Source organism: Nomascus leucogenys, chromosome 1a (assembly GCF_006542625.1).
Source record: "Nomascus leucogenys isolate Asia chromosome 1a, Asia_NLE_v1, whole genome shotgun sequence".
Classification (NCBI taxonomy): domain Eukaryota; kingdom Metazoa; phylum Chordata; class Mammalia; order Primates; family Hylobatidae; genus Nomascus; species Nomascus leucogenys.
In genome coordinates this window covers 36,036,018-36,054,419 of record NC_044381.1, presented here as the reverse complement: position 1 = coordinate 36,054,419, position 18,402 = coordinate 36,036,018, and the positions used below count along the sequence as shown (strand labels likewise).

Sequence of the window (18,402 nt, the reverse complement as noted above, 5' to 3'; positions counted from 1 at the left end):
CATGGCTTCTTTCCCTGAAATTCCCTAATTTTGTTATTTAGTGTTTTTTTATTTAGTCTTTATTCCAGCAACTCTCAAGTTTCAAACATAATATCAACTACTGATTTTTCAGCCCCCGAGAGAGCCCAACAGTCTGCATAGGGCGACCATCACACAATTGGGATGGCCCAGTGCCCTCTCTACAGGGGTAGACACCAAGGCGGGGACGGAGTCCAACCCCGGGTCCACTTGATTCAAAAGCCCCTGCTATGCTTGGCACAGGTGGCTCACGCCTGTAATCCAACACTTTGGGAGGTCAAGGCGGATGGATCACCTAAGGTCAGGAGTTTGAGACCAGCCTGGCCAACATGGTAAAACACCATCTCTACTAAAAATACAAAAATTAGGTAGGCCTGGTGGAGGGCGCCTGTAATCCCAGCTACTCAGGAGGCTGAGGCAGAAGAATCACTTGAACCCAGGAAGTGGAGGTTGCAGTGAGCTGAGATCGCGCCACCGCACTCCAGCCTGGGCGACAGAGCAACACGTACACACACAAAGCCCCTGTTCTGAGTTTCTGTCTGGGATGATGAAAAGGTTCTGGAAGTGGATAATGGGATGGTTGTACAACACTGTGAATGTACTTAATGCCACTGAATTAACACTTAAAAATGGTAAAAATGGTAAATTTTATGTCGCATATATTTTACTACAATAAAAAAAAGGGTCACAACTAGAACAGCATTCCCTATACTTTCTGAGTTTTGACAAAAAAAGGAAAAAAGAATGCTGGTGATTTCTGTAAAAGTAGGGCATAGGGTTCCTGATGGTGGGGGCAGGGGGCAGGGGGCTGTGGATAGAAGGGACTTTTGGGATATCTGATAAAGTTCTCTGACCTGTGTGCTGTTTGCCTTACGATTGATTTAGACATTCATTTGATTTCTGTGGCTTTCAAATTGTTGTTTGATTTTACAATAAAAGATTTTCTTTAAAAGTTCCTGTTCTTTCCACAAAAATATTTGGTCTCCAGAGCACCCGGATTGAACTGAGGCAACTGCCCCTCCCATGTCAATTCCAGACATAAGGGTCTGTGGATGCCCCATGGTTGAAATAATGTACCACTAATTCCTCCAAAAAATGGAAATATGAATACAGGGCAGAAGGCCACTTTGGGGAAGGTGCATGAAATGTCCAGAAAGGGAAATCTGACACCTGGATCTCTCCCTACAAGTGCCCAGGACGTGGTCTCTGTGCAGAGCGGCTTCCCAGCCCCGCCTGGAAACAGCTAAACTTTAGCCACCCCCTGTTCAGAACAGGCTTGGAATGAGCTTAAAGGGCCTCGCGACTTCATCACACAGAAATGGTTTTATTTCCTGACTTTCTTGATACAAATTTCGATACACATCTGCTAAATCAGCCTTATTAATTTCATTATTCCGTTCCTCTGTGCTCTTGCCTTTTTTTTTGCCTGGGTGAACTGTCCAAGAATGAGAGAGAGATGTTATGCCTCCCAATGCTATTGTGTTTCTGTCAATTTCCGTCTCTATTTTTAACAGGCTTTTCTTTATTTCAGTGAGATGTAATTTAAAGCAATAATAGTCCATGAGCGTGTTATTCTCAAGGTGGATTGAAGCCTTATCTATAGAAAAGGACTCTCCTTAATCCTGTTTGACACCTGTACCTTGAACACGCTTTGGTCTGATATGAATACTGGGATTCTTGCTGTAGTTTGATTTGCTTGGTAGACCTTTGCTCAACCTTTTACCTTCAACCTTTCAGTATCACTTTGTTTATCTTATGTAAATAGCTAGAGTTTTTCAAAACACAATCTGAAAGTCTTTTCTTTTTGATAATGAGTTTGGCCTATTTGAACTTCTGGTCAAAATCATTATATGTGGTCTGCAACAATCTGTTTTGTGCTTTCTGGTTTTCATGTTTGCTTTCTGTTTCGAAACATGGATGAGATTTCCTTTGTTTTATTTTTGTGTTTCTGCAGCTTCAGGTTCTGTTTGCATTATGGTATATTTACCACTGAGTCATTCAAAGCATTCTTTAGTTTACATCTCCCTAATTATGAAACTCATGAGCAAAATGGTCTCTTTTGAGTCCCTCTCCTAGTTAACACCAGGAGTTAAGCACCCTTTTTAAAAAAAATTCATCTCTTCTTAGGCCTGTGAAGGTAATTTGGATTTTTATATATCAATTATGCTTATTGCTGTATCTATTTTTGCATTATGTATAAAATTATATGTAATTTTTGCATCTGCATACACTTTTATAACAATTATTTAGACTTCACTTTCCTTCCATGGGTTCCAATGATCCCTGCTCAGCCGTTTCTACCATGACCCCAGCTGTAAAGTATGCCATTGCTCTTGGCTGGTTGACATCAGACTTCAGGATTAGCTTCAAGAAGGGGATGTGGCTGGAACATCGTGTGAGCCCCATACAGTGCAGAATGTCTCCCAGTTGCTCCACTGTCTCTGGGATTTAATGCTTCAGAGGAGTCGGAGAGTGGCCTCGTTTTTGCATCTCTATGGGAAGTTTGTTTTTTTCCTGGCCTAGATATTTGTAAGATTTTCTCCACTAAGTATGTCAAAATTTTGGCAAAACCTGTCTAAGTATGACTCTCTTTTCACCAATTCTGCTAGAACGCAGAAGCTGGCTAGTTTGCTCATATAATCTGTACATTTCCATATAAAATTGTTGTAGTTCAAAAACTGTAGAATAATGGAAATTTTGTATGGCCCAATCTACAGTACTAGGTCTGTCTTGAGCCCACTTAAGTTTGTTTCCTAGTGAAAAAAAAAAAAAATTCTTATTCGAAAACAGAAAAATTATGGAGACTATATACAGAGTTCCCATACAACCCCTCATCCAGTTTTCCCTATTATTAATGTTTTATATTAGTATTTTGTGCATTTGTCACAATGAATAAATATTGATGTTATTATTAGCTAACACCCATTCTTTAATCAGATTTCCTTAGTCTTTTTCTCAAACATCCTTTTTCTATTCCTGGATCCCATCTAGAATATACCACATTATATTTAGTTGTCATGCCTCCTTCAGCTCCTTTTGGCTCAGGCTTTCTCTATCTTTGATGAACTAGACAGTTTGGGGGAGTATTGGTCAGGTATTTTGTAGGATGGCCTTCAACTGTAATTTGTCTGATGTTTTTCTCATGGTTAGACTGGGCTTATGGGATTTGGGGAAGAAGACCACAGAGGTAAAGTTACTTCCATCACATCATGTCAAGGGAGCTTTCAATGTGATTTATCACTGCTGATGTTGACCTTGATTGCCTGGCTAAGGGAACGTTTGTCAGGTTTCTCGACTGTCAAGTTATTCTTTTTTATACCCCCTCTTTTCCTACTGTACCCTTTGGAAGGAAGTAACTTAAGAAGTGTGTAGTTATGAACTACCTCTTTGGAGTGTGAAGTATCTATGTAAGTTATTTTGAATTCTTCTGTGTAGGAGACTTGCCTATGTCCTCCCATTTATTAGTCAATCATTTACATAATAGTAAACTTGCAGAGATTTATTTTATACTTTGGGTTATATTCTAATACTACTTTAATTTTCTGTGTTCAAATTATTCCAGCTTTGGCCATTGGGAGCTCTTTCAATTGGCAACTGTACTTCCTTGATACAGCCCCACCAGTATGTGTGTTATTCCTTACCTTCTGGTATTACAAAATACTCCAGAATCATATTGTCTATTTTTCCTGCCCCATAAAACCAGCCATTTGTCTAAGGAGCCCTGGTTCCTTTTACTGGAGAATGGTGTTAGGAACCAAAATCTGGGTGTTAGGCGTGCTCATTGCTACTGTTTCTACTGTTTCGGATTTTGGTTCTGTTTCTTTTGTCCTGGTTTTCCCTTAGGACAACTCCCTTCTCCAGTATTCACAACTGTTATCCTTTATCTCACTGGATTGATCTCTTGGGCAATTTCCTCTGAATTCTGGGAAAGTATCTCAAGTTTGCCCTCCACCTTATTGATTTTTATTTTTCTTGGCTTTAATTCTGCTGTCTACTACCTCCATTGCAGACTCCAGTTCTACTATTTGATATCTGGTTTTCTTGCCTGTCCTCTGTACCTCCTTCTCCATCTTATCCCACCATAAATTAGAAACTTGCTTTTCCTCTGAGCTTTCCAAAAGTAACTACCTTCCCGTTGTTCCTGAGTATTAAGTCCTTGTATCCTCTGTTGCACTTTGTCCAGACTTCGTATTTCATTCACACACACTCAATAAATTGTTGAGCAAATTAGGTTGGGTTTTAGGTGATGGGAAACAGAAGAGTGACCAAGACAGAAATTTCTGCTTCCTGGAGCTTACATTCTAATGGGAGGAGACAGATGATAAAACACCAGGTAAAATGAATAGAAGGCCAGATATTGTTAGAGGTTGAATTGTGTCTCCCCGAAAAATACATTGAAGTCATAACCCCTAGTACCTCAGAATGTGACCTGATTTGAGAGCAGGGTCATTGCAGATGTAACTAGTTAGGTAAAGATCATACTAGAATAGGGGAAGCTCTTATCTAACATGACTGGTGTCCTAAAAAGACAATATAAAAAGAAGAGAGGACATGCCATGTGTGGCAGAGATTGGTGTGATGCAGTGGTGAGCCACAAACTGCCAAGGATTACCGGTGATGCCAGCAGCCAAGAGAAAGGCAAGGAAGAGTCCTAAGCCTTCGAGAGAGCACATTCTGTTGTTATAAACCACCTAGTTTGTGGTACTTTGTCGCAGCAGTCCCAGGAAATGAAAACAGATATCAATCAGGGAAATGGAGGAGAAAATTAGCAGAAAGGGACAAGTGGGAGTTGGAGGAACAGGGATTTCAATTTTTAAATAAAGTGTTCAGGGAAAGCCTCTGGGAGAAGGGGATGACTGGACAAAGACTGCAACAGGTACAAGAAGGAGCTGTGCATGTGTCTGGGTGAGGGGAGCCTTTGCCAACAGATGAGGACTGTGTCATTAGTGCTGCTCTCCTGGTTTATGTGATACTGGAATCCTTTCTCAGAAGTACATGCAGAGCAGTGGAGAAAGCTGGGCCATGACATTGCCCAGACCTGGGTTTGAATCCCAACTCACCATTTTTCAGCTGGGTGTCTTGCGGTAGTTGCTAACCTCTCTGAGTCTCGAGTCCACATCTGTGAAACAGGGATACAAAAATTCCCTCCATCTGACGGTGTTGGGGAGGACGAATTGAGCAAATAAAGGTAAAGGGCTCTGCACAGGGCCTGGCCTGTGGTCAATGCACTGGAAAGGTGGCTATTTCGGCTGTTATTTTCATTATGGTTAATGTTGGTGCTACTTCTGTTGGAGTTGGTTGGCTGATGGGCAGAGAACCCAGTTCCATCTCCAGTTTCTTGCTGACTTTCAACTAGTACCTCTGCTCTGCACACAAAGGTTCTTTAAACATTAAAGTCCATAGATGCTGGGCCTCTGGAGCTCAGGGAGCTATTTCAGGTGCCCACCATGGGGAGATGCCTCTGCATGTGGCAGGAGAATGTGAGCGCAGCTGCAGGCCCTCCCCTCCTCTCCCAACCCTGCCCCAGATGCTTCCTGCAGAGCAGCCACCCCACCCCTTAATCCTCCAGGCCCCACACAGCCTGTGACACTGCAGCGGGGAGACCGGGCTCCAGCCGGGAGACCGGGCTCCAGCCACCTGGGCTGTCCAGCAGGCCCTTCCCTGACTACTGTGTCCTCATCTGCAGAGGCTCCCAAGGCTGAAATGTGACCCGTAGGCTCTGTGTCTGCTCTGGAGGAGGTGGTAGACAACTGATAGGTTGCTTCCCTTGCTCCCCTTCTCTGGGCTTTGGGCTCCCCATCTGTGAACTGGAGGATTTAGAGGGCAACTGCTCTAAGCTGCTACCTGCTCTGACTGGTGTAACCTGGGACCCACACAAGACAGAAGGGACATATCTGCAGTTGGCATCTGGGGTCTCCATGCTAATGACTTTAAGTGAGGGCCTGAAGGAATGGAGGAGAGGGAAAGAGGAATTTGATAGCTCTGATGACACTGGCATCTGCTTACAAACCTCCAGGAATTCCCCAGGATAAAATATCAAACTTCTAAGCTTGGCATTCAAGGCTCCTGGGAACTGACTTCTGTTTCAGCCTCCCTTCTACCCCACTCCAGGTACTTCTGCCTCTGTGGAATTCCTGCTGATCCTCAGCCATGATGAGCATGGCTACCCTACCCTCTGATCTTCCCTCCTACCATGCTGGGCTCCTGTAGGAGGAGATCCCGCTCTTCCTCCACCACTAAATGTTGTCTCTTTTTGGAGTCTTGTCTGAGCCTTCTCCCCAGGTGGGATGAGTCACTTCCTCCCTTTGTTCCCAGGCCCCTTTGTTCCTGTTTCCCCTGAGAGGTCTCTGTCTTCTTCACCACGCTGGGAGCAACCTGAGGACAAGGTCAAGGCCAATGATGTCTATGAGCCCAAGAGAGGGTCTGGTGCATAAAAGCTGTTTGAGAGAGTTTGCAGAATGAATGGACAAATGAAAGTTAGAGACTGACTTAAAACTGGGGAAACCTCTAGTTGACCCTTTCTGTTCCTAAAGTGAGTATCACCAGATAGGGGTCAGGAGCCCAGGCTTTCAGTTGCAAAAAGAAGACGTCTTTGCTGTGGGCTTTCTGCAAGACAGTTCCTCTCTCTGTGACTCTTCAAAACAGACATGATAATCACGTGTGCCCTGCTTGCCCCTGAGGCTGCATTGAGAGATATCAAACCATCAGGAAAGTGCTCAGTGGCTGTGCACCTGCAGCCAGCACCTCTGACCAGTGTTGGACAGCAAGGAAGGGAAAGCCAAGGGAAGCCAGTTCCTGGGAGCTTCTCCTGTCTGGGATGCCAAGGTAGAAATGAACTTGAGACCCAGACCAAACCTGAGGCTCTCTCATAGTCAGGCAATTTGGGCACCCAGGGCATTCAGATCAGTCTGCCATTCACCCTGTGGCTAGCCACACCTACCTTCAGCTTTTTGACACTGGTACAAGGATCGTTGGAGAAGCTCTCGGTGTCTGAAATCTCAATGTCCTCGCCATACAGAACTCCAGTCAGGTCGTTCCGCACCTGTCAGCAAAGAGAAAGCAGAGGGTGGGTGTGTTGGGGACCATAGGAAGGGCTAGTTCAGAGGGGTCACCCTGGGGAAGTCAACTGCGCAAAGCGATTTTCTCTATCAACAATGCAAAGTGAGTGGTTTTGTTTTACATTATTAACTAGACCGCCCCATGAAAACTTGAGGATCCCCAGTCCCACCCTGCAACTGACACATGGATACAAGGAGGCCAGACAGGGAAGGGACTTTCTAAGATTGCCCAGGGAGTTCCTGCAAGAGTCAAGATTAGCACCTTTGCTGGTGTTTCTTCACCACATCACATTGTCTCCAAATCAGGCTATTCTATTCTGTCTTTGTTAATATTTTGCATTATTTATTTGCGATATTATTTCACTTTTATGGTGAGGAAATAGCTAAGATATTCGAAGACAATACAGAGTAGAGGAAAGAGGAAGGAAGTATGGAACCTGCCTGTGATGTTAAACGTAACAATGTGTCTACTCACACACAGAATGAGGAATATCTATGGATGTGAAAAGCAAAGGGCTGCAAACTCCAGTGTTACCAGGACCAGCCAGTGTGTGAACTAGCCTGTGTGGAAGGATATTACAGGATGATAGGGCTGGGCGTGGGCTCACACCTGTAATCCCAGCACTTTGGGAGGCCAAGACGGGGGGCTTGCTTGAGCCCAGGAGTTCAAGACTGCAGTGAGCCATGATCATGCCACTGTACTCCAGCCTGGGTGACAGAACAAGACCTTGTTTCAACAGAACAAAACAAAACAAAAGACAGCAACAGTTGGTTGCTGAGTTAGAACATGGGTCAAGGGTTACCAGACCTTCCGATTTTTGGAGGGAGAAATCAGAAATTTAGACTTTTAAAATATAAAATCCCCTAATTTTTAAATGTTGATACTATTTTGAATTAAAAAAAAAGAAAGGATCAAACCAAATAAACTTAAAGTCTGTATCTGGCCTGCGGCCATGGCTGTGCACCCTCTGACATATAACGATGGAAACTGGACTTTGTGTTTTAGTAGCAAGAACTAGGTTGGGGTTAGGGGATCCGGCTTCCAGGTCCTGCTCTATCACTGACTTGCTTGTGACCTCAACCTCTCGTGTGATTCTCCCCTTCTCTGGGCCTCAGTTTCTTCCTCTTTAGGAGATGCTTAAAGCACTTCTTGTTCACACCCATTAGCATGGCTATTACCAAAAAGCAAAACCACAAGTGTTGGTGAAGATGTGGAGAAACTGGAACCCTTGTGTATTGCTGGTGAAAATGTAAAATGCTGCCGCTGCTGTGGAAAACAGTATGGCAGCCCCTCAAAAAGATAAATATAGAATTACCACATGATCCAGCAGTTCCACTTCTGGGCATGTACCCAAAAGAATTGAAAGCAGGGACTTGACAGACATTTTACACCCATGTTCATAAGAGCATTTGTTCACTGTAGCTAAAAGGTAGAAGCAGCCCAAAAGTTCACTGCTCGATGAGTGGATAAATGAATTGTGGTGTACACAGACAGTGAAATACTATTCAGCCTTCAAAAGGAATAAAATTCTGACACATGCTATAACATGGATGAGCCTTGAAGACATCATGCTATGTGAAACAATGCAGACACAAAAGGACAAATATTGTATGACTCTATTCATATGAGACACTCAGTTTAGTCACATTAATAGAGACAGAAAGTAGAATGGTGGTTACCAGCAGCTGAGGGGAGGAGGGGATGGGGAGTCATTGTTTAATGGGCACAGAGTTTCAGTGTGGAATGATAAAAAAAAAAGTTCTGCAGATGCAGTAATGATAGTTGCACAAACATGTGAATATACTTACTGCTACTGAACTGTACCCTTATAAATGGTTAAAGTGATAAATTTTCTGTTATGTATATTGTACCACAATAAAAACTTCTCATTTCAACACTTGGTGGATCCTTGTAATGTATACATCAGAGCGTTTTGGATAATCTGGCCCTAAATGTCACAGGATGGTCACCACCAAGGAAGGGAGACAAAAGAGACTGTGATGGGAACTGCCATCTTTTGTTTCTTTGAGAGAAATATGAAGCAAATGGAGCAAATGTGAACATGTAATCATTCTGGCTAGCAAGTCTATGGGTGTTTATTTTATTCTGAATGCTTGAAGTGCCTCGTGATCAATGTTTTGTAAAAAGAAAGATGCTGTCACAGTCAGGGTGATCCTTGTCCATCCTTCGTTTTTACCTCAATTCGATGGAAGATTGGTAACTAGCTAATGGGGGGGGAAAAGTTAACTTTTCCATCGGAGTTTATTTCTGCTGTCGCAAATCCTTTTGGCTACAGGTGGGTCCCATGATGAGTTTTGAGCAGCAGGAGGGTGTTGTGGAACAACAGTCATTATTAAACCGGGAAAACGTGCACACGTGGCCCTCCTGGGAGGAGCTCAATGTGTGAGCTCCTGGAAATGCACAGTCAAGCCTTGGCTCTCCACCTGCATGGCACCCACATTCCGAGAAACTACCCAAGCTCTCAAGTCTCAGTTTTTACACCTATAAGACGGGGGCAATACAGCAAGTAGCTCATGGGGCTGACTCAAGGCCCAGCAAAAACACTGAAGATGTGGAATGGCTTTGTAAACTCGAAAGCTCTACACACCACTTAGAAGTTGGAGTGATCACTCCCAGGCAAATGGCAAGGCATCAAGGCAGCAGTGGCGTGGGTATCCACACGTGTATATTAATGTGTGCATGAAAGCTATATATAAACATGGCAGAATAAAATGTTTTATAGGTGGTCAGAACTCAAAACAAAGATAAAACACACCCTAGAGGTCATCTCATCCCTCCGCTCATTTCACAGATGAGGAAACTGAAGTGTGATTCCCAGTCCTGGCTGGCTCTTCTGGATTCTGCCAGATGTGGACAGTTTCGGAGGCCCGATGAACCAGAAGAGGCCAGAACAGATGGTCAGTGAGGTCAGCCACTCACCGCCCATAATCTCAGCACCAAGGAGTCTGTGCTCACCTCAAGTATTTATCCTAATGGACTTTCTGGGGAAAGCAAATGGAGGCAATCAGTAATATTATAAATGGCATTTTAAAGTAACAAAAGCATGGAAAAGAAATAATGTAATAGATCTTCCTCACAAGGGAAAAAAATTTACATGCTCCTTAAGTGGGTAGAAAGACCCTTTAGTGCACTGATGGAAGATTTACTAAGAAAATTTGTAAATACCTAGGTTTCATTCTGGAACTGCAGTTATCTCTTGTTTAAAACAGAGCCAGGCCAGGTGCAGTGGCTCACGTCCGTAATCCCAGCACTTTGGGAGGCCAAGGCGGGTGGATCACCTGAGGTCAGGAGTTCAAAACCAGCCTGGCCAACATGGTGAAATCCCATCTCTACTAAAAATATAAAAATTAGCCAGTCAGTAGTGGCACATGCCTGTAATCCCAACTACTTGGGAGGCTGAGGCAGGAGAATCACTTGAACCCGGGAGGCAGAGGTTGCAGTGAGCCAAGATCACACCATTGCATTCCAGCCTGGGCAACAGAGCAAGACTCTGTCTCAAACAACAACAACAAACAAAAAACAAACAAACAAAAAAACCAGAGCCAATGTCTTGCCATTAACTACATTTCTGCAAAATGATTTCCTTTTTTCTATTAATCTCCTTTATAAAAATAGAAGTATGTTCTTCTGGGAAAGGAATAACTCTTAATTCCCAATAAAATACACTCACACACACAACACACTCACATACACACACACACACACACACACACACACACACACAAAGTATGGCAGGGGGTGCCCCTGGGAGCCTAATCTGCATATTGGGCCAAGTGAGGCAGCCACCAGGAGTCGGATTTGCTGAAAGCTGTGGGCATCCTGGGAGGGACAGGGAGAGATGGGTTAATAATGGGCAGGGGAGGTTAGAAGGCTTCCCCTCACCTGGAAGGGAGCCCCAGGAGGGCAGGAGACACAGACTGACAGGGAGTGAGGGGTGCTGTGAGCAGGCACCGAGGGATGCTGGAAAGGAGGTGAGGAAGGACTGGGCTCCCTAAAGGCCAGGGCCTCTGGGGCTACCCAAAGGGGAAAACTCTCGCCGCTTCTGGTGCAGCGGATCCAGGACCTGGCCAAGGAACAAATCCACAAGGAGCCGAAGACATTTGGCATGGAGAGAACAGATGGGTCAGAGCCCCTGGAATAAACAATCTGCGATAAGAGGCTTGGAGGCAATAGTTGTTGACTTGACACCTCCTCCACACCCCGACTACAAGAACTGGTGTGGCCCATCCGCGTGAGTTCGTGCCAGAAAGCATGTCCCTGAAGCAGTGGTTCTCAAACAGTGGCCCCTGCACCAGTAACACCAGCACCATCTGAGAACTTGCTAAAAATGCAAACTCTCCAGCCCTACCCAGAACTACTGAATCAGACACTCTGGGGTGGGGTCCAGCACCCTGTGTTTTAAAAAGCTCTCCAGGTAATTCTGATACATGTTTAGAGAACCACATTCTAAACGAAGCCAGATAAGTTTTAAGTAAACGATCGATAATTGTGAGAAAAAATTTTAATGCTTGGATATTTTCCCCTTGGTTAGGAGACCAGAATGTATTAACTGAGCAAGGCAATTGACAAAGGGTGATTAAGACTAGGAACCGCTGGCCCCCTTCCCTGCCCAACCCCCCAGCTCCTTTTTTAAAAAAATTATTTAATTATTTATTTTTGAGACAAAGTCTCACTCTTTCGCCCAGGCTGGAATGCAGCAGCATGATCTGGGCTCACTGCAACCTCCGCCTCTCAGGTTCAAGCAATTCTCCTGCCCCAGCCTCCCGAATAGCTGAGACTACAGGTGCACGCCACCAAGCCCAGCTAATTTTTGTGTTTTTAGTAGAGACGGGGTTTTGCCATGTTGGCCAGGCTGGTTTCCAACTCCTGACCTCAAGTGATCCACCTGCTTTGGCCTCCCAAAGTGCTGCCATTATAGGCGTGAGCCACTGCACCTGGCCAGGAACTATTTTTAAAAGGTATCACATCTAGAATGAAGGAAGGGACAATCCCTCTCTGTCGTCCATCTCAGACCACACCTAGAGCACTGGGCTCAGTTCTGCTTGCCTTTATCAGGGTAGCGACAAAGTGGTTCACACTCAGAGGACAGAGGTGTGACTAGGACAGGGACCAAGAACCCTTTAGGGAGACCATAGGCACGGGCTGATGGAGAGCGTAAAGGTCACAAAGGGTGAGACCACTGACTCCTCAGTCTCCCATGCAGCTTTGGGAACCAAACAGCCAAATGCAAGAATGTCAATATTTCAACTCAGACTTCAAGTTCTAGGAAGCCCCACATTTTTCATAAAGCGAAGAGCCAGGAGAAATCCACGGCTTTGAGGGAAAGCCAGCAGTGGGGACAGCCCCACTCATGCTGAGCAGGGAGAAAATGCCGCCAGGTCAGATCAGCCGTCTGAACAGCAGAGATGAGTGCGTCTGCCCACAACCTCCCTCCCAGCTGGTTCCTGGGGCTGTGGTGAAGAGAGTGACAGGGACTTGTCACTCCAATAAAGCCCTCACAATGGCTTCGTTCCTGCAACTGACTGAGCATACAACCTCCGTCCACACACTAGGCATGGGAGTGCAGTCTTTATCCATGCCTGCAAGACACAGGGGGAGAAGGGGAGGGGCTGGAGGAGGAAAAGGAGATCAGAGGAAAAGGTGGAAAGCAAATGGAATTGGGAAGGGAGTGTAGGTAAACGGATGACTCAGAAGGATCTTCTCACTCAGCAATTAATTGAGTCCATGTGACCTGTTTAAGCCTAATGTGGGTCTGCACTGTCCCATCAAGGAGGCTGGTCCTCACTTCTGAGAAGGCCACAGTGCCACTCCATTGCAAGGCCTCCTCCCTGTTCTGAAGCCTGCACCTCTCTGTTGAAAACAGAACAGCTGCCAGAGGATGCCGGGCACTGTCCTCTCTCTAGAATCACCCAGCCTTGGGTTTATCAAATCACTGCATGACCTGCCGCCTCAGTGTGTGGGCCAGTCTGTTCTCTCCACCCACACTGTCTCTGCTTTAGGGCCCCAAGACTGTATCTGCATGCCCTGCCAGGCTCTTATCCCCTGCAACTCCCTGCTACCCACAGGTAGGGCCAGTGAACTCCTGGATCCTATGAATCCCCCCACTTGGCACTGGACACTCCTGCCCTCCATGGATGCAAGGTGAGGGGCCTGAGGTCAGGAGCCCTGGGGTGCAGCCCCCAGTCAGCCTGGAAAGGGACCTTTCTCTGACCTCAGGCTCTTAATCTGAGCTCTTGCTTCATTCCTGGGACTGAAATTCTATCTCATGCCCAGTCACTGCCTGGCTTCTGGACTTGAGTACCTTTCCGAGCCGCCACTCACCACTTTGGATTTTTCAGAATGGGCTCTGTTTGTCCCTACCAGTCCCACTCCTTCATTCACTCACTTATTCACCCACTCATTCATTTCTGATATTGACATCTCTTCTGTTTCAGGAAACTTCTGAGGTAGGACCGGGCCTCTAACGATGACCAAAACCGTTCCCTGTCCTGGATCTCTGTCTAGTGAGGGCAAGAGGCATTCATCAGCTGACTGTCCCAGGGAATGTGTAAATGTTCACTGAGACAAGGGCACTCAAGTTCAGGGGCAGGCTCCTGGGAGGGGCTGTAGCAGAGGAGTCAGCCCCAGGCCAGGAGGTGGGGCAGGGGGAAGGATTCCAGGCCGAGGAGCAGCATGTGTACGTCCTGTGACGGGAAGGAGCTGGTGGAGGAACTAAAAGAATGTCCCAGTGGGCTTAATGCAGAGCCTAAAGCAGGGCTTGGGGGAGGCTGTCCGAATGAACTGAGGAAGAGGTGGGTGAGGACAGCCCGGACAGGCCTTCCAGTTCAGGTGAAGGATCAGGTCTCGGCCCTCAGCACAGTGGTAACCCAGGATGAGGTTTTAAGTGATGGAGTGACATTATTAGAACTATGATTTGAGACAGTTGCTCAGGCTTCTGTGGGACACTGAGGGGCAGGGACATGAGGGGAAGAGGAAGGGCAGGGAGGGGCTCCAGCAATGGTCCAGGCAAGGGATTCTGGAGGCTACATGATATGATACGGGAGGTGGCAAGAAGTCGGCTTGGGGGTACATTCAGGACAACTAATAATCTGTATTAGTCATCTACTTCTGTGCAACAAATTATCCCAAAACGTAGCAGCTTAAACCAATATGCATCCACTGTCCCTCACAGTTTCCATGGTGAGGAATGGGGAGCAACTTAACTGGGGGTTTCTGGCTCAGGGTCTTTCAGGAGGTTGTGGTCAGGTTGCTGGCTGGGGCTGCTGTCACCTAAAGACTTTGGGACTACATTTTGGAATCACCTGGGGAGTTTCAGAAACCGCTGATGCCCTAGCTGCCTCCTAAACCAATCAGAACCTCTGGGATAGGACCCAGGCATCTGTATTTTTAGAGCTTTCCAGGAGTTTCCAATGTGTAGCTAAAGTGGCTACTGACTGGGATAAGAGCAACAGAATCATCAAGCTTACAGCTGGGTTGCCAGCTTGCCTAAAAACCCCCGAGCCCCCTGTCCCCATCTCCTCCAGACCCAGGGCACCGGGATTGCTCCCCTGCTCTCTCCTGCCCCCTCTAGTAGGTACATCTCATCTTTAATCCCCAGGCCCTTTTACTCCTGGCCCTTAGCACCCCGAGCAGACCCTGACTATGACAGGAGAAAATGGAGAGAAGGAAAGGAGGCAGGAGGACATGAGAGAGAAAGCAAGACAGGGAGAAGAGAGAAGCAGAATATTATTATAGCAACTTGCTACTGCAGTCAGACCACATGTCCCACACAGAGAAGGCTCCCATGGGCAAGTGAAATTCACAGCCAGTGGCTGGAGGCTGCAGAGAGCTCCAGAGATCTCAAGGCACTTGGCTTCTATGGCCAGTAGTTCCCCAGACAACTTTCCTAATGAGGCTACTGCACCAGCAGAGGAACCATCCAGAAAGGCACAGATCCAGGTAAAGACGGGGAGAACCAGGGCTGCGCCACATGCACTTTACAACTCTTTGAAAATTCTAATTAGGTTACGAAATGAACTTGAGAGCAAAGCGAATTCTCAGCTCTCCTATGGAAGCTGAGGTAACCTACTTTGTCATTCAAATGCAGTGGCTATATATAGCCAAGAATTGTGCCGAAATGTCACTCCTCTTACCTGACTAAAGTGTATAATTATAGATTTACTTCTATTCATTCATGAAATGTGTCTTCACTTGATTAAATAGTTCATTCAAGGAAAATCCATTAAAATATGGAACATGTTAAAATGTGGCTCCTTAGAGGCAGAGGGCACCGTTGTAGCTAAGATGCTAATTAGGATAAACAGGCATTTGAAACACTCAAATCTTTGAATAATTCAGGCCACTTTTACTGGGGCTGGAGCTCCCCAGGAACTGCCATTAACTTAAGCTAATTAAAAAATTAGCCTGGAGAGGCGTAGACCAAAGCCGACTCCAAACACAGGAGAGCTGTCATGTAGAAGGGGGGGCACCTGGTTCTGCGCACCCCCGTGGTGCTGGAGCACCAACAGGTAAGATGGTTCAGGAAATTAGATTTTGGCCCAATGCCAAAAAACCCCACAGCTTTTTAATGACGGAGAAGGTGGCTTTGATAGATAGTGAGGTCTTTCAAAGATTTGGGGCATATGCGTAAAAACTTTTCCATGTGGTATATTTCTGCCTGTCCAAACCTGATGTGCATTCACTAAGAGAGCATTCCTTTTGAAAAATGGAGCCACCTACTTTTTAGATTTCTACAAATAAATTCGCTCTTAATCATCTGTAACCAGATTTGAATGTAAGTGAAAAAAAATGTAAAGGGCAAGTATGTAACTGAATATGTATTAGATCTGCTGCACACGGGGAATAGCTGTACTTGGGGAATGCCTGTGGGTATATATCCAGCTGTATCCAGGTGTATGTATGTGTGCGTGTGACCCATGCATGTTCACAGTGCAGAGCCAGTGGGTTGAAATGTGACCTCCAAAAAAGATAGGTCCAAGTTCTAACCCTGACAACTTGTGAATGTGACCTTATTTGGAAAAAGGCTCTTTGCAGACGTAATTAACTGAAGGATCTTGGGATGAGATCATCCTGGATAAATCCAATGTTAAGGATTCTTATAAGAGAAAGGCAAAGGGAGAGTTGGGGCACAGAGACATGAGGGGGAAGTCCACGTGAAAACAGAGGCAGAGGGTGGAGTGATGCAGCTGCCGGCAAGGAGCACCTGGAGCCACCAGAAGCTGGGAGATGGAGGCAAGGATTCTCTCCTAGAGATTCCAGGGCAAGCCTGCTGACACCTTCATTTAGGACCTCTGGCCTCCAGAACTATGAGACAATACACTTCTGTTGTTTTAAGCCACCTAGTTTGTGGTGATTTGTTTCGGCAGCCACAGGAAACTAACACACCTGGGGCAGGTTCCCATGGAGAAGCCTGGGCTTCCTATCCAATCTAGATGCTCACATCACATATCAAGGCCTCTGGAATGGAACCCCAGTTTCCCTCTACTTGATGGCACCATTTGTCTGTCCCAAAGATATATGGTATTTCTTACATCTCCAGAATTACCAAAAGCAGGGAAACAAGTGGAGGACCATAAGCTGTGCATTGTGGAAATGTGGGTGCCCGGGACAGGGATGCTGGCCTCATGGAGCTTCAGTGCAGGGCTCAGGAGTCTGCATCACTGACTTTGAGTTGACCCGCAAAGAGGTGACCATGAGTATGGGGCTGTAACATTTTCTTCCCCATGGACGTGTCAGCTCCAGGAGGGAAGCACTTGGTTTGTTTTGATCTCAGGATCCTGTGTAGTGCCTGGCATATAGTAGGTGCTCAGAATTGTGGTGAATGAGAGCATGGATGAGTGCATGCTGAGGCTGCACCATGGCCACCCACTCTTAGATGGAGGAGGTTAATATTCTGAGCCCACTAGACCCATCTTGAGCTGGTCTCGCAGGGATGAGGCAACTTCGCAAGGGCTGGGCTGCATGCTGAGGCTGAAGACCCAGTCTGCAGATGCAGCGGTAAGTCCCAGGGGCAGCGCCAGCTGGAACTCTGTCAGGGCCCCAATGAAGGAAGAAATCTGGGGAGAGCTGTGGTGCTCTGGGGGCACCCCTGTGGGGACATATGGGACCCGAGGGCAGCTGGAGTTCCCTGGGGACAGTTCCCTGCCTCCCTCACCATGGCAGAGAGTGTCAGGCACCTGTGACCTGAGACCTGTCCAGCTACTCACATCAAGCCCTCATGGCAGCTCCTACCTGCTGGGAGTCCAGCTGGCCTACATGGCAATTGGGAGCAGAGATCCCACCTGGCAGAGCTACAGGCCCGCACACCCAACCCATGGTGCCAGCTCTCAGCACTATCACCGCATTATGAAAGTCCTCCAGATGGAGGGCAGGGAGGCTGCAGGCTGCTCCTCTCCCCAGCCCACCACTGCTTCTTGGAGGCCTGTCTCCCAGAACCACATACTGTAGGGGAGAAACACACCCTCGGCCCAATTTCAAGAAGGCAACTGGGGCCGCTCTGGCTTTCAAATCAAATCAAATCAAATCAAATCCCTCTTTCCATCAGCCAGGCTGATGGAAAACTGATTTCTCAGTTTTCGAAATTCCAAAGAATCGTCAGTGATGGATAGGGTCATGCCCTTTCCCCAACGATGTCCATGTCCAAATCCCTAAAATATGTTACCTTACGTGGCAAAGGGGACTTTGCAGATGGGATGAAGTTAAGGATGTCAAGATGGAGCAACCATCTGGGATTATCCTGGTGGCCCAACACGATCCCAAGGGTCTTTATAAGGGAAGGAGGGAGGTAGAAAAGTCAGAGTCAGGGAAGAAATTTGTTCAAAGATGCTCTGCTTCTGGCTTTGAAAGTGGAGGAAGAGGCCAGGAATCAAGGCTCACAGGCAGCCTCTAGAAGGTGGGAAAGGCAAGGAAACATTCTCCCCTAAAGCCTCCAGAAGGAACCAGCCAAAATCAGGAACACCTTGATTTTGGCCCAATGATTTTGAACTTCTGATCTTCAGAATTATAAGATAATAATTTGTGCTGTTTAAAGCCACTAAATTGATGATGATTTGTTGCAGCAGAACAGGAAACTGATATAATAAGCTTTCACCTTGAGATCCCATACATCTTGAAATGCCAACATGCTGTTTGAAGCCTTCCCTTGTTCCCAGGCTAGCAGTGACTTTTCCTCTGAACTCCACAGTCCTGGGCTCCAGATCCCTCTTCTCGGCTAAACAGAATGTCCTGAGATCTCACACACCTTCCGTCTGGGACACCTCTTACCCTCCAGATGCCTAGCATAGGGGCTGCCTGAGGAAGTAGGAC

General features: G+C 46.4%; 1 protein-coding gene across 1 annotated transcript in view; it reads right to left on the bottom strand.

The window, feature by feature from the left end:
* GABBR2 (gamma-aminobutyric acid type B receptor subunit 2) overlaps positions 1 to 18,402 on the bottom strand; it is a 414,624-nt gene that overhangs the window by 195,507 nt on the left and 200,715 nt on the right. The window contains exon 4 of the mRNA XM_003260548.2: positions 6,959 to 7,060. Coding sequence (XP_003260596.1) covers positions 6,959 to 7,060 — 102 coding nt within the window. The remainder of the gene's footprint in view (positions 1 to 6,958; positions 7,061 to 18,402) is intronic.